The sequence below is a fragment of the Artemia sp. Qi Xiang Cuo genome, chromosome 9 (assembly GCF_049724085.1).
Source record: "Artemia sp. Qi Xiang Cuo chromosome 9, ASM4972408v1, whole genome shotgun sequence".
Lineage (NCBI taxonomy): Eukaryota > Metazoa > Arthropoda > Branchiopoda > Anostraca > Artemiidae > Artemia > Artemia sp. Qi Xiang Cuo.
Window position 1 is genome coordinate 13,031,832 of NC_142802.1, and position 15,453 is coordinate 13,047,284.

The 15,453-nt window shown below is 36.5% G+C and overlaps 1 protein-coding gene across 1 annotated transcript in view; it reads left to right on the forward strand.

Moving 5' to 3' along the window:
* The first annotated feature begins 8,623 nt into the window (after window positions 1-8,623).
* Window positions 8,624-15,453, forward strand: part of LOC148948326 (polyamine-transporting ATPase 13A3-like) — a 117,453-nt gene continuing 110,623 nt past the window's right edge. The window contains exon 1 of the mRNA XM_089094889.1: window positions 8,624-8,763. Within this exon, the coding sequence (XP_088951015.1) occupies window positions 8,641-8,763 (123 nt within the window). The 5' untranslated portion in view covers window positions 8,624-8,640. The remainder of the gene's footprint in view (window positions 8,764-15,453) is intronic.

Genomic DNA, 15,453 nt, shown 5'->3' on the forward strand with positions numbered 1-15,453 from the left:
CTTAATAAGGACACTATAACTTCCAATTTCAAATCCAATGATTCCCATCTGAAGTTTAAATGACCGCTCATTCCAAAAAATTCTATATGCCCTCATGGTATAGCTTACAACCCTATCCCCAGGGCGCTGGGGGGGTAGTGTCAACCCTCAAGGCATTATTATATGTTCTTTGGACTATTTTTAACAAAATTTGTATCTCATAATTTCAATCAGATGAGTTCAGTGAAAAGAGGGGTTGTCGGGGGGGGGGGGGCTAACTGCCTTCCATCAATTTCGTTCCAGTTTTCCAGTAGAAGTTCCAAGTTTCAACCAAATGAGCCTATTCTAAAGTTAAAGAACCATCCTTTTCATAAAAATCTCAAATGCCACGCGGCATAACTTACAACCCTCGCCCCCAGGCTCTAGTGTTTGTACTAACCCCAAAAGTCTTGTTGTATGACCTGTGGCTTATTTTGAATAAAATTACAGTCTCAAATTTTTCATTCGATGTATTTCTGGAAAAATCGACGTGTTAAGGGGGGGGGAAATAGCTACCCTCAGATGATTTTGACTCTTAAAAAGAGTACTAGAAATTCATATTACAATTCCAATGAATCCCCTCCGAACTATATACGACCATCACTATTCTATATTAGCCCTGTATGCCCCCGGGTCATAACTTACAACTCTTGCCCTAAGAGGTGTGGGGGTGCGATTGTCTTCCTCAAAAACAAAATTTCCGGACCATTTGACTAAAATGAACAAATTTGCTATCTCCAAATATTAATCGGACGTCTTTGGGAAAATGAGTGTGGGTGGGGGCTGGTTGCTCTCAAATCATTTTTGACCCTTAAAAAGGGTACCATAACTTCCAATTTTAAATCAAGTGTGCCCCATTTGAAGTTCTTACGACCACCCATTCCATAAAAACTTTATATGCCACCAGGGCGTGACTTACAACCTTAACCTTAGGGCACCGGGGGGTTTTGTCAACCCTAGAGGTATTGTTATGTTTTTTTTGGACTATTTTGAGCAAAATAACTATCTCACAACTTTAATCAGATTATTTTGGTGAAGGTGATTAGTCGGGGGGGGGGGTGCTAGCTGCCCTCCATCACTTTTGACTCTTAAAAGAGGATTAGAACTTCCAATTTTCAACCAAATGAGCCTCCTCTAAAGTTTATACAGCCATCCATTCCATAAAAACCTTAAATGTCCCTGGGGCATAACTTACATTCCTTGCCCCCCAGGCTCTGGGGGTTTGTTTCAATCCCAAAAGCCATGTTATATGGCATTTAGACTATTTTGAATAAAATGACTATCTCAAAATTTCTATTAGATGCATTTCGGGAAAATACTACGTGTGTGTGTCTGGGGAGGGGGGGTAGCTGCCCTCTGATAACTTTGACTTTTAAAAAGGGCCCTAGAGCTTCTGATTACCAATCCAATGAGCTGCCTCCGACGTTTATATGGCCACGCTTTATATAAAAACCTTGTATGGCCCAGGGCGTGTAACTTACAACCATTGCCTTGAGGACTGAGGGGGGCGATTTGTCATCTTCAAAGACATAATTTCTGGAATTTAATACTACGTTGAACAAAATGACTATCTCAAAATTTTAATTTGAAGTGTCTTAGGAAATGATGGGCGTGGTGGGAGGGGGGGGGGCATGTTCCCTCCGATCACTTTCGACTAATTAAAATAGACACTAGTCCTCTCAATTTCAAATCTAATGAGCTCTTTTTGAAGTTTCTACGACAACACTCTCTGTAAAAACCTTATATACCCCAAGGGTATAACTTACAACCCTTGTCCTGAGGGCTGTGGGGGGTTGGCATATTCAAAGACATAATTTCCAGACTTTTCAAGTACGTTGAACAAAATGGCAGAATCAAAATTTTTATCGGAAGTATTTGGAGAAATGAAGGGTGAGGGGGGGGGGAGGCAATTGACCTCCGACTACTTTCAACTATCAAAAGGGGCACTAGCCCTCTCAGTTTCATTCGAATGAGCCCTTTTTGAAGTTTCTACGACAACGCTTTCTAGGAAAACCTTATATAACCCTAGGGCATAATATGTAACCTTCGCCCGGAGAGCTGTGGGGGGTTGTTATCCCCCAAAGACATAATATCCGGACCTTTAAACGACATTGAACAAAATGCCTATCTTAATATTTTGATTTGATGTGTTTGGGAGCGGGTGGGCGTGGGAGGCGGGTTAGTTGCTCTCCAATCACTTTCGACTGTTAAAAAGGGTACTAGCCGTTTCAATTTCCAATCGAATGAATCCTTTTTGAAGTTTTCTACGACAGCTCCTTCGATACGAAATGCCCGGGTCTAAGACAAAACAAAATACATTATGTTAACATCGTTCTTTACTGAGGCAGCGCTATTGCGCTGCAATTGATGAACTACACAATTATCCTACACGATATGCTAATAATGTATGGATACCTCTATAACTAGATCTTTATTTTCAGTACGTCATATTGGGCCAAATGTTTGAATAATTTGTCCGAATCATAGGCAGTGCAAAAGCCCGGCCTAAGTAAAGAACGACGTTGGCGCAATGTATTATTTATTATTTTTTGGTTGGTCTTAGACCTGGACACTTCGTATAGAAGGAGTATTCGTAGAACCTTTGAAAAGAGATCATTCGATTGGAAACTGGTGTGACTTGTGTCCTTTTTACTAGTCGAAAGTGACTGGAAGGCAACTAGCACCCGTTCCACGCCCACCATTTCCCCAAACACATCCAATCAAACTTTTGAGATAGCCATTTTGTTCAAAGTAGTTGAAAGATCTAGAAATCATGTATTTGAGGAGGACACTCCCCCCACATTCCTCAGGGCAAGGGTTGTAATTTATGCCCTGGGGACATATACGGTTTTTATTGGAAGTGTTGTCATAGAAACTTCAAAAAGAGCTCATTCATTTAGAAATTCAAAGGGCTAGTGTTATTTTAATAGTCGAAAGGGATCGGATGGCAACTAAATCCTCTCTCATGCCCACCATTTCCCAAAACACATCCAATCAAAATTTTGGGATAGCCCTTTGGTTAAACGTAGTTGAAAGTTCTGAAATCAGATCATTTGGGATGACAAACCCTGCACAGCCCTCACAGTGAGGGTTGTAAGTTATGCCCTTGGGGCATATAAGGTTTTTACAGACAGTGTTGTCGTAAAAACTTCAAAAAGGTCTCATTCAATTGAAAATTGAAATGGCCTGGGGACATATACGGTTTTTATTGAAAGTGTTGTCATAGAAACTTCAAAAAGGGCTAATTCATTTAGAAATTCAAAGGGCTAGTGCTATTTTTAATAGTCGAAAGGGATCGGACGGCAACTAAATCCTCTCTCATGCCCACCATTTCCCAAAACACATCCAATTAAAATTTTGGGATAGCCCTTTGGTTAAACGTAGTTGAAAGTTCTGGAAATCAGATTATTTGGGATGACAAACCCTGCACGGCCCTCACAGCAAGGGTTGTAAGTTATGCCCTTGGGGCATATAAGGTTTTTACAGACAGTGTTGTCGTAAAAACTTCAAAAAGGGCTCATTCAATTGAAGAATGAAATGGCTAGTGCCCTTATCAATAGTTAAAAGTAGCGGGAGGGCAGCTAACCCCCCTCTCACGTCCACCATTTCCCCAAACACATACAATTAATATTTTGATATATTCATTTTGCTCAACGCAGTTGAAAGTCTTGGAAATTAGGTCTTTGAGGATGATAACCCCCTCAGAGCCCCCAGGGCAAGGGTTGTAAGTTATGTCCTGGGGGCATATAAGGTTTTTATAGAAAGTGTTGTCGTAGAAACTTCAAAAAGGGCTCATTCAATTGGAAATTGAAGGAGCTAGTGCCCTTTTCAATAGTGGAAAGTGATTGGAGGGCAACTAACCCCCCTCTCACACCCACCATTTTCCTAAAAACATCCAATCAAAATTTTGAGATAGCCGTTTTTCAAAGTAGTTGAGAATGAAATAAATTAGGTCTTTAAGGATGGCAACCCCCACACAGTCCTCAGGGTAAGGGTTATCATTTATGCCCTGGGGGCATATAAGGTTCCTATAGAAAGCGGTGTTGTAGAAGCTTAAAAAAGGGTTCATTCGATTATAAATTGAGAGATCTAGTGCTGTATTTAAAAGTCGAAAGTGCTTGAAGGGCAACAACCCCCCCCCCCCTCACGCCCACCATTTCCGCAAACACATCCAATCAAAATTTTGAGATAGCCATTTTGTTCAATGTAGTTGAAAGTTCTGAAAATCAGGTCATTGAGGATGACAAACCCCCCACAGCCCTCAGGGCGAGGATTATGCCCTTGGGGCAGATAAGATTTTTATAGAAAGTGTGGTCGTAAAAACTTCAAAAAGGGCTCATTCAGTTGGAAATTGGCTTTTTCCTTTTATAATAGTTGAAAGTGATTGGAGGGCAATTAACCCCCCTCTCACGCCCACCATTTCCCCAAACACATACAATTAATATTTTGAGATATTCATTTTGGTGAACTCAGCTGAAAGTTTTGGAAATTAGGTCTTCGAGGATGATAACCCCCTCAGAGCCGTCAGGGCAAGGGTTGTAAGTTATACCCTGGGGACATATAAGGTTTTTATAGAAAGTGTTGTGGTAGAAACTTCAAAAAGGGCTCATTTGATTGAAAGTTGAAAGAGCTAGTACCCTTTTTAATAGTAGAAAGTGATTGGAGGGCAACTAAACCCCTCTCGCGCCCACCATTTTCATAAACACATCCAATCAAAATTTAGAGATAGCCATTTTTTTCAACGTAGTTGAGAGTTAAAGAAATTGGGTCTTTAAGGATGACAACACCCACACAGTCCCAAGGGTAAGGGTTGTCAATTATGCCCTGGGGGCATATAAGGTTTAACAGAAAGCGGTGTTGTATAAACTTAAAAAAGGGTTCATTCGATTGGAAATTGAACGAGCTAGTGCTCTGTTTAAAAGTCGAAAGTGATTGAAGGGCAACAAGCCCCCCTCTCACGCTAACCATTTCCGCAAACACATCCAATCAAAATTTTGAAATAATCATTTTGTTCAACGTAGTTTAAAGTTCTGCAAATTAAGTCTTTGAGGATGAACCCCCCCCCGAGAACCCCCAGGGCACGGGTTGTTAGTTATACCCTTGGGGCAAATAGGTTTTTATTTAAAGTGTTGTCGTATAAACTTCAAAAAGGGCCATTTCGATTGGAAATTGAATGGGCTAGTGCTCTTTTTAATAGTCGAAAGCATTTGGAAGAAAACTAACCCCCTCTCACACCCACCATTTCCCCCAACAAATTCAATCAAAATTTTGAGATAACCATTTTGTTCAACGTAGTTGAAAGTTCCAGAAATTATGTCTTTGAGGATGACAAACCCCCCACAGCCCCCAGGGCAAAGTTTGTAAGTTATGCCCTGGGGGCATATAAGGCTTTTACTGAAAGCTTTGTCGTAGAATCTTCAAAACGGGATCATTCAATTGGCAATTGAGAGGGCTAGTGCCCTTATAAATAGTAAAAAGCGATTGAAGGGCGAATGCCCCCCCCCTCATGCCCATCATTTCCCCAAACACTTCCGATCAAAATTTTAATAAAACCATTTTGTTGAACGTAGTTAAAGGTCCGGAAATTATGCTTTTGAGTATGACCCCCCCCCAGCCCTCAGGGCTAATATTGAAAGTTATGCCCAGGGGGCATATAAGCTTTTTATAGAATGCGTTATCGTGCAAATTTCAAAAAGGGCTCACTCAATTGGGAATTGAGATGGCTAGTGCCCTTATTAATAGTCAAAAGCGATTGGAGGTTGAATGCCCCCCACGCCCATCATTTCTGCAAGCACTTCTTTGATATAGACTTTGAAACTTTGACATAGCCATTTTGTTGAACGTAGTTGAAGGGTCCGGAAATTATGTTTTTGAATATGACACCCCCCCCCACCCATAGCCCTCAGGGCTAAGATTGTAAGTTGTGCCCTTGGGGCATATGATGCTTTTATAGAAAGCGTCGCCATAAAAATTTCAAAAAGGGGTAATTGGATTGGAAATTGAGAGGGCTATTGTCCTTTTTAATTGTCGAAAGTAATCGGAGGGAGAATCACCCCCACCCTATGCCCATCATTTTCCCAAAAAATTCCGATCAACATTTTTATATGGCCATATGTTTCAACATAGTTGAAAGGTCTGGAAATTATGTCTTTGAGGATGACAACCCTCTCCCCATAGCCCTCAGGACAAGGATCCTAAGTTATGCCCTTGAGGCATACAGGATTTTTTGTAGAAAGTTTTGTTGCAGAAGCTTCAAAAAGGACTCATTCGATTGGAAATTGAGAGTATTAGTGCCTTTTTTGTTAGTCGAAAGAGATTGCCATTTTGTTCAGCGTAACAGAAAGGTCTGGAAATTATGTTTTTGGGGGAAAAATTCCCCCCAGCTCTCAGGGCAAGGATTGTAAGCAATGCCCTGGGGACATATAAGGTTTTATAGAATGCGTGGCCATATAAACTTCGGAGGGGGTTAATTGAATTGGTAATCAGACGCTCTAGTGTTTTGTTAAAGAGTCAAAGTGATCTGAGAGCAGGTACCCTCCTTCCCTCCACACATGTCGTCTTGTCCCGAAATGCATCTAATAGACATTTTTAGATAGCCATTCCATTCAGAGTAATCAAAACATCTCACATCGAAGGGTTTATAGTGGAAACAAACCCTAGAGATTAGGGACATAGGCTTTAATTCATACTCAGGGGGTATAAGAGGTTTTTATGGAAGGGATGGTTGTTTAATGTCCGAAGAGGCTCAGTCTTTCTCTCTGAAAATGTCTATGTCAATATAAAACGAACTGAAATTATATGAAAAAACTTTTTCACAAAATAAGCTTTTCAGAAAAAAGTAAAGAACCCCATTAAACCAAAAATGAACAAAAATAGAATCGAATAATCTATCAAGAATACAACTACCACAAATCAGTATCAATAAATAAGTGAAATAGCAGAATGAAACTCAAAACGAGCAGAAATTAATATGAATAGGGTTCTAAACCCCATGCTTTCTATAAGCCAGAATATAAATTGTAATTTACTGAAAAAAATATTTTAAATGTTTTCGCTTTTATAACTTTGAGAAATCAAAAATTAATTAAGCTTTAAGGAATAAATATCAGCATATATACATGTATATTAAACTGACAATGCACATTTTTTTTTAGTAAATTCATTTGAATTTTTTAAGTAAAGTACAAATTATATTCTGGCTTTTAGAAAGCATAGGGGTTTAGAACCCTACTCATATTAATTTCTGCTCGTTTTGAGTTTGACTCTGTTATATATTTTGATTTCTGAGTTTTGTGTTTAATTTATTTATCTATAATGCTTTGTGGCAGTTCTATGCCTGGTAGATTGTTCGATTCTATTTTTGTTCATTTTTGGTTTAATGGAGTTCTTTATTTGTATTTGAAAAACTTATTTTGCGGAAAAAGTTTTTTTTTAAATAATCTTTTAAAAGTCGACGAATTTGTGTGATTTCCGCTGAGATCTTAACACAATTTGTTTCTGGTTGTATGATTTTGGAAGTATAGCTAAATAGAATTTCATTTCCCCTCAAGTTCCCCCTCCCAAAAATCGAAAAGTTTATATTTTTGTTGGAAGCAGGGGTTTTTGGGTGTGGTGGTAGGTAGAACTAATTGTTGTTTGGAAGGGTTTTCACGAACAGGAGCTTTGAAAGTGAAAAACGAATTTTTTTTATTTTTACTTTCTCCTATTTTTAAATTGTATTCATATGTTTAAGGCGTTACTCCAAGCATGCGAAAGTTTAAGGAGGGTCAAGTGTTTTGTTGTATTGTTTTTTTTTTTTTGGTTTTTTGAATAAACCCTGTACATGAGTAAGTAAGTAATGCACTTAGTTGTTCCTAAAAAGGAACAGTTGTAGTTATTCTCTTTTGACAGCCTAGATGCACATATTGTCTTTTGATTTAGTTAGGCACTCCTCAATATTCCTTGACAGTTTCAGCTTAATATCTAAACTGTTCCTGATATTTGCAGGTACGCCCTTTTGACAACCTGGATGCACATACTGTCTTTTGATTTTGTTTAAGATCCCCCTTATGATCCCCTAACAGTTTACTCTTAATATCCTTAGCCGTTCTTCAGATTTGCAGATCCACTTTTGTTACATCATGGATGTGCATAGTATTTTTTGATTCAGCTTAGCACCCCCCCCCCTCAAGATTTCCTGAAAGTTTCAACTCAATATCCTCAGCCGTTTCCAAAATTTTGCACAAAACCTCCGTTTCTACTATAAAAACATGTGTTTAAACAATTGCTAATTGATATCATTTGCGGCTTTTGCCCGAGGTCCTGCGGGGATCACCAAAGGCATATTTACATGATCTTGTGAAAATTTTGAACAAAACGTGTATATAATTTTTTTTTTATCAAATGTTTCTGGAAGTTACAGGGTGGGTGGTATAAAAAGGGGTAAGAGAGGGGGTTGGTTGCCCTCTGATCACTTTTAGTGTCGCCTACTTCATTAATGTACGGAGTATATTTAAATTTCTGTTTATCACCATAAGAAAATGCGGCAATAGAAAAGATTATATTTATCTGTAGTCTTGGTTTATCCAATGCTATGTACACATTTGCAAAAAGATAAGATAATGTAGAAAATCCTAATCAATTATGAATCTAAGTTCTTCAGTTACTGTATCGAAAGTAACTAACAAAGCTATGGGAAAAAGTGGGAATTTTGCACCGAATGATCAGATTCAGGAAAAAGTTAATTATGGGGAGCCCGACGAGATGGTAAGCATTAGCTTAATTGAATAAAGGCAAACCATACGCTAACGAACGACTGCTGACCACGGGCGTATCCCAGATGAAAAAGATAGGGGGAGGAATAACTGGGTTTGAACCCTCCCTCCCCCATGGAGTGTTCATCCGAATCGTAGACTGGTTGTAAGAACGCAGTAAAAATGCCTTTTTCTTCTAAAAAACTTACTATTCTTTAACTTCGGCCCTCTTATTGACCTATAAATTTATTGGCAAAAACAAACTAATGCTGAAAGAGAGTTTGTTGTCTTTTTAAATCGTAAAAAGTTAGTAGTCTTAGGTACCTAGTTAGTGTAAAACAAGATCTAATAGTGTTGTAGTTTTTTGTGTCGGTAAGCTTTTTTGGTGGGTGTAGCTATAACAGATTAGCTGCGGGTGGTGGTGGATAAGGAAATACCCTTTCAATAGCTTTTAAATCATCAAAATACCCATTAATTTTGTTTTGCAGCACACAATAGCAGGAGCTATTATTTTGATCTTCTTCTGTTACTTGAAAGCAGCACTAGAACTTTATAAATGCGGTTGAACTAGATCTTACCTGGTATGATGACACAACTGACGCAAATAAAAAAGCCTTCTCAGGAATAGCACGAAATTTCCTATTACTATAGAAAACGCCTTGAAGTCTCTGACCTAGATTTCTAAGACATTTAAAATTTTATAGCATAAATTATGTCTGGGGCATAATTTCCCTTTTTTCCCTTTTTCTAAAGTTATGCACGTACTCTTTTGCTAATAATAGAGATGGATCACTTGGAGATTTTAAGCTTATCGGATTGGCATAAAAACAAAATATTGTTTGTACCTTAAAAAAAAAAAAAAAAAAACCAAAAACACCCAACAAACATGCATCCATGATCTTTTTTCTCACAAAAAAACCACAACAATATAATTCTACATTTTTTTAGATAGGAGCTAGAAGCCTCTACAGTAAGATTATCTGATATGCTAAATCTGATGGTGTGGTTTACGTTAAGATGGCTTGACTTTTGGGGGCATTTATCCTCTTTTTTGTAAAATCAGGCGTATTATTTAAGGTTTTTTGCTTCTGATGGGTAGCATTAAACTTAATGAAAATTTATATATTTGGAATCAGCGTAAAAACAAAATTCTTTGATGTAATAAATGTTATTGAAATTGTTTCTCAAGAGATATTGCAGATACAGCCTTTTCATAAAATGGATACACATAATGGCTAATGATTTAGTTAAATATTCCCTTTAGGTCTCAACTTAATTCCTTGTGCAACTCAGGAGATATTATAAATGCGGCCATTTCACAATTTGCAAAGACAGGGTGTCTTTTGATTTAATTCAACATCCTCCTCTGTTTTCTCTATTAAGGGCTAATTTTTGGTGTATATATTTATTGAGAAACTTCACAGAGAAGCTACGGCTTAAGCATCTTTCAGGTATTATAATGTATCTATAAATTATATTGGTCATATGCATAATTTACAGCCCTTACCCTTGGGTAAACTTATGATTTCACCCGATTCCTTTTTTATTCCTTTGTTTTGTTTTCGGTATTTTGAGCAAAAACACTATTTTTATTTGTGTCTGTATTTGTTTCTGTGTCTTTCATAGTTGTTATTTCTTATTCGTAGCACCCTATCAATTGTGTTACTTCTGAAATACACCATGTGAAATACACAAGTTGATGTTTCATTGTTTTGCCCAGCACGCCAAACCTTACCCAAACTGTGTTGCTATTTCTAAAAATAAAGTATTTATAAGCTAAGGCTATGCTACTTGGTCTTAAAAAAGTGTTTTTATTCTAGCTTTTTTGATGGCAAGACCAACCTGAGTCTATGCCTTGTTTGCCAGATAAAAATTTTGCTAATAACTGTTAAACTACTTCAATGTGTAGCTTTATAATTATTACTTAGCCATTTTTAAAAAGACAATTGTACAGGTTTTGTCTCCAAAACTTACAAGTTTTTGAGACAAAATAAACGGTGGAACTATAAAACAAGTGTGTAACCCTTCGCCTCTGCAGATAAAGATGCTTCACTATTCTTGCTTACAAGTTACTCTTACTTTCTTACTTACTCTCTTTTATAGAAGAGAGCTCCGAGCAAATGAAACTTCTAAGCCTGCTAGCGCCTGAGATGTAAGGGTCCATGGTATAGAATTTCTGAATTGATGTGTATTTGGCTGTAGATAAAAGTCTACCGAATTTCGGTTGATTGTTTATTTTTTTTATATTGGGGATGGTAGTTGGGGTTAAGAAATAGTGCAAGTCCTTAAAATTCCATCCCACTATCCCCTTAGCCCAAATGGCTCGCCAGTAGTTACAAGTTTATCCGAACACTCAGGCGCAGAGGTAAGAGAGGGGAGTAAATCTCTGAAAACATTCTCCCATAAATTTGAAATTGACCAGTGGAAAAAAAACGGCATACTCTGTATTTGAAAATTCGGTGGTGACAGGAGGTCTTTTTAGAGGGGGCAAGGACATGCTTTGTGCCTCCATATATAAGAATTGAAGATAAGTTTATGAGTCTGCTTCATACCTGGTACGAGACGCCCAATGCTCTGCTAAAAAACAGACCAGAAGGAGGAAATGTTGAAGCGGTCGAACTAATTTATGGCTCATATATCATAGATAAAACAAATATTGTACTTTTCCAACTTAAAACAGGTGAAATCTGCCTACTCTCTACTAATAGTTGGAAATGGGAGAGGTATGTTGGAGTGACTAATGGCTCACTGCGGTTCTCTTGCCTCACAGACTGAAAAGTCTAGCATGGTTCCGATTCAAGCAAGGTGCAACATGCCAACCGTTCTACTAGATATTGGTATTGGAAGCGGGGAAGGACGGTGTCTTACAGGTTCCAGTGACGAGCTTACCAGCCTTTTGCCTCCATTAGCCCAGATTAAAATTGTGTACATGATTTCAATTCATAAAAGGTCAACATGCCTACTGCACTACAAAAAGTTGTTGGTGGGGCGGAAGGGTATTGCTGGTGTGGGTACGATCCCAAATTTGGTTCCCCTAACACATATATTAAATGCCTTTGAATGGTTCAACAAAGTGCGACCTGTCTAAATTAGTGGCTAAAAAATGGCAGCGGGACGTTATTGGAGGACCACCGTCTTACATTAGTCCTCTAATCACACTAATTTCGGGTTGAGAGCCTTCCTTTCGTGATAAGCTAAGACAACGTACTTACCTTTCTGCAAAAAGCTGCGATTGCAGAGCATGGGTATATGGGGAAATGCAGGGCCATTTTGTTTCTCTAAAAATAGAGACTGAAAGTGCTTGCGCGATTCTTATAGAAGCAAAATCTGATTCAAGTTACAGCAAAATTTTTGCATATTTTTTTTATTATGTCTCTTTCGTTTTCCTTTATATTTTCATAGTAATTAATTTTTTGAAACTAGTTTGTTTTTATTTTGAGTTGCTTGCAAAAGTCCAGTATTATACATTCTATTTTTTATTGTATGCACGAGGATGATGTCCTTTCCTTTCCTTTCTTTCTTTAATTCTTGTTTTTATTTGTTGTTTTTTTTTGGGTGGAAATGTGAAGTCCCGTGTCCCTTAGTTTCAGTTGATTAAGTGCTGATAATCAAGACCAGGTTCTTTTTTATTGTTCTGTATATTTATTTTATTTTTCTTTGATCTTACCCTGTTCTTCGGGCCCTAAAGCCCACCAAGGTAGGTGGATGTTTATTTTTGTGTTTTTATTATTGTAGATATGTCGTAAATAAACGAAGTTAAACATGCTGCTCTGCTGAATAATTAATTCGATTAGAGTCAATATGTTTGAATTAGTCCTATTCTTCTTGGAGCAGTGGTTGCACATATGTTGATTATTTCAAAATTTATTTCAGGCTAAATTTCAAATATATGAGATTCATTGAGTTCATAATTACCCGTCAAATCTAAGAGCCCAAGAAAATTTGCCTAATTTCAGAAAAGGCCAAAAACATATCTAAAAAGGCAAGTGATTTTGATGAAATTAACGATTTCAGATTCAGCAAATCAGGGAACCCCTTAGTTTACGTTTTAACTTTTTCGAAGAAAAAAAATAAAAGGGAAGCTAGATACTGGATACTCGAAATTATATCTCATTTATTTTGTCGTTTATGAAAACACGGTTATTTGCAAAAAAACATTTTTGAAACATCAAAAATGCGGCGGTAAATTTTTTTATCATCAGTAATCTAGTTTCCTGACTTTTTCTTCATAGTAGACATTGATATTTTTTGGAAGGTAGTGGAGAAATTAAATCGAAGTTGAGCTTAAGTACCAAGGACAGTGAAATTGAAACCCGTTTGAATTGGTTAAGTGGAAACTTACACAATCATATGTATCTCCATACCCCAAACACACCCATATACAACCACAACCATATATATCAACCATATATATTACACAACCATATTAAAACTAGGAAAAACCTGGAATTCATTTTTTTTATAAAAAAAAACTTCCATATGCAGTTATGTAGTTTGTGAAAGTAGTAATCGCCAAAATTAACAACAAAACTTTGTTGAAAAATAAAGCAACAAAGCAAAACTTTGTTGAGCTAAAAAATCTAAGAAGTTGTAGCTTTCCTTTGAAGGTACAGTTTCTTTTGAAAGAAAAATCTAAATTCAATCTTTTATGGAAAAAAAACTTCCATGTGCATTTATGCAGTTTTTGTAGGTAGTAAGTGCCAAATTTAACAAAAAATGTTGTTAAAAGTAGTAAGCGCCATATTTAACAAAATAAGCGGTTGAAAAATAAGAACAAATGAGCTATAAAGTCTAAGAGATTGTAGCTTTCCTTTGAAGGTGCAGTTTCCTTTGAAGGAAAGATCGCGAATTCAATCTTTTATTGAATAAAATGTCCATATACAGTTGTGCAGTTTTGGAAGTAGTAACCGCCAAATTTAACAAAAAAATGATTTTGAAAGTTGTAAGCGCCAAATTTGACAAAAAAACAAAAAAAAACAAAAAAAACGTGGTTGAAAAACAAAGAAGAACTGAGCTACACAATCTAAGAAGTTGTAGCTTTCCTTTGAAGGTACAGTCTCCTCTGACGGAAAAATCTTGAATTTAACCTTAACTAGGAAAAAATTTAAAAAAAGAATGTAGAAAAATTAATAAGAAATGAGCTAAAAAATATAAGAAGTTGTAGCTTTCCTTTGAAGATACAATTTCCTTTGAAGGACAAATGGGAAATTTAATCTTTACTGAAAAAAAATTTCCATATGCAGTTATCCAGTTTTTGGAAGTAGCAAGCGCAAAATTTAACAAAAAAATATATAAAAATAAATAAAAAGTGAGATAAAAAATCTAAGAAGTTGTAGCTTTCCTTTGAAGGTACAGTTTCTTTTGAAATAAAAATGGGAATTCAATCTTTACTGGAAGAAAAATTCCATAGGCATTTATGCAGTTTTTGGAAGTAACAAGCGATAAATTTAACAAAAGAATATAGAAAAACAAAAAAAATGAGCTAAAAAATTTAAGAAGGTGTAGCTTTCCTTTTAAGGTGTAGTTTTCTATAGGAAGCTAATCGATTGTGAATATTTAAAATTTGATGAGTTCATTGTCAAATTTAATTGATTATTTACTTATTTAGCTTTATGGTTCAACGTGGCAACATTGACGAAAATGTGGGGCTGCCCTTGAAACTTCATAATTTTAAAACCGACCCGAACAAATCATTGTTCTCAGGTCAAAATATACATAAAACGAATGTTAAAGCACTAGTGATATTCAAGCATTCATTAGAAACCGTTTTTTTTTAATATCTTCAATGTGTAACGTGAAAAAAAAACACAAATAAATCATTCACAATCACCATATTTGAGGAGATAAATAATCTTTCAAGAAATGACAAATCCTTTTATTATACAGTGAAAAAACAATAAAAAAAACTGGATATTTCGATAACACATACAGTGACCGTCATAATGGCGGTCACTGCTTATGTGACCGAAATGTCCAGTATTTCCTTATTGTTTTTTCACTGTCTAATAAAAGGATTTGTCCCATTTTGAACAATAGTTTATCGTCATTGACAGGCAATTTGGTATTCGAAATTACTCAGATTTGAGGTGAGAGAATGTAAATTAAAGTAATGGGAAAATCATCGATCTTTTTTAAGATCCATCGAACTTTTGTCTACCAGTATCGTAATTTCTTTGTGAAGCGATGTTTTTATTCATTTCAAAATCTGCTGTAGTTAATCTTCTGCCCTACTATTTTTTTCAAATGCATTTGATTGCTTTAGTCACATGTATTTCTACGCATAAGAAATTAGGTGCCAGAGAAGTTGCAAATATTTTACGCTACTGATATAGGATGTTACAAATCAATTTTTGCAACTATCAACATATGCAATCTAACAGCAAGGAGTGAAGATCTTTTTGGGGTGGTAGCCCACATGACATCTTGGTTAGGCCATCGTTTCTTTGTGAAGCAGTGTCTTTATTCATTCCAAAGTCTTCACCGTAGTTAATCTTCTGCCATTAATTTCTTTTTTCAAATGCGCTTGATCGCTTTGGTCACATATATTTCTACCTATAAGAAAAAAGGTGTCAGAGAAGTTACAAATTTTTTACGCTTCTGATATAGGACGCTACTAATCAATTTTACAAGCATTAACATATGCAATCTAACAGCAAGGAGCCGAGTTTTTTTGGGGGGTTGTAACCAACATCACATTTTGGTT